Here is a 923-nt window from a genome sequence, read left to right as displayed (position 1 = left end):
AAAATTCTGCAAGTTAACAGAAACGTATAAAAATAAACACTAAAGTGTGTTTACTAAGAGTTTTTAAACCATACTATAGTAAAGTACTATAGTATCAATAGGGTATGCGAAGTTTACTACAGTAAAAAAGTAAGTAATTCTATAGTTGCTATGGTAACACAACAACTATAGTAATATAAACAAATGACCCAATACTGTAGGGTATTATGTACTACAAAGCATTGGTTTACTGTAGTAAAAAAAAAAGTGTTGTAAATACTATATATACAGTCCAATATGCTGTACTGTATGGTAAAAACACTAATAGAGGTAAAGTTGGTTTTATATTGGGATATTCAGACATTCCCCTAAATAAAATCATTTCAGAAAAGTAATTGTAAATAAGGAAAACATATGAGCAGCAAATGACTATCAAAGTACAGCATTGTTCACACTGAATTAGATAGTGTTACGGTTGTTTAGAAGTCATGCATGCTAATTCCGAATGAATATTCAAAGTATCATTGTAAACAATACAAAGACTGCTAACTGAACGAATGTGTGAATATAAAACCAACTTTACCTCTATAAAACACCATTACTTACAAATGACTATAGTATTTGTGTGAATGTTGGTGAATAAATCACACTTTGTAGCTTTGTAAGTATGCACATAAAATCAAGTATACATGAAAACACTTCAAACACTCCAGTGTAACAACATTAAACATTTAAACCCCATGTTTTAGGATATTAGCGGTATTTTCTTACCTCCCATCTTCTTGTCTTGTCTTCAATCAGGCACTGTGATGTATAAAAATGATCTTCAATTAAATATTTTGAATCTAAAATGTCCTCCAGTCGCGGCTTCTGCTGCTCTATCTGTTCAGCTAGCGTAGAGCTACAGCACACTTAAACACCATCGCATGTCTGTCACTGAACAA

At 31.6% G+C, this 923-nt stretch overlaps 1 protein-coding gene across 1 annotated transcript in view; it reads right to left on the bottom strand.

Moving 5' to 3' along the window:
* The window catches only part of si:ch211-165f21.6, a 7,323-nt gene extending 6,400 nt beyond the window's left edge, over nt 1-923 (bottom strand). Inside the window, exon 1 of the mRNA XM_688953.9 lies at nt 751-923. Coding sequence (XP_694045.2) covers nt 751-757 — 7 coding nt within the window. The 5' untranslated portion in view covers nt 758-923. The remainder of the gene's footprint in view (nt 1-750) is intronic.

The sequence above is a fragment of the Danio rerio genome, chromosome 7, assembly GCF_049306965.1.
Source record: "Danio rerio strain Tuebingen ecotype United States chromosome 7, GRCz12tu, whole genome shotgun sequence".
Lineage (NCBI taxonomy): Eukaryota > Metazoa > Chordata > Actinopteri > Cypriniformes > Danionidae > Danio > Danio rerio.
The sequence above is the reverse complement of the archived record's forward strand: the minus strand, read 5'-3'. Positions and strand labels throughout refer to the sequence as shown.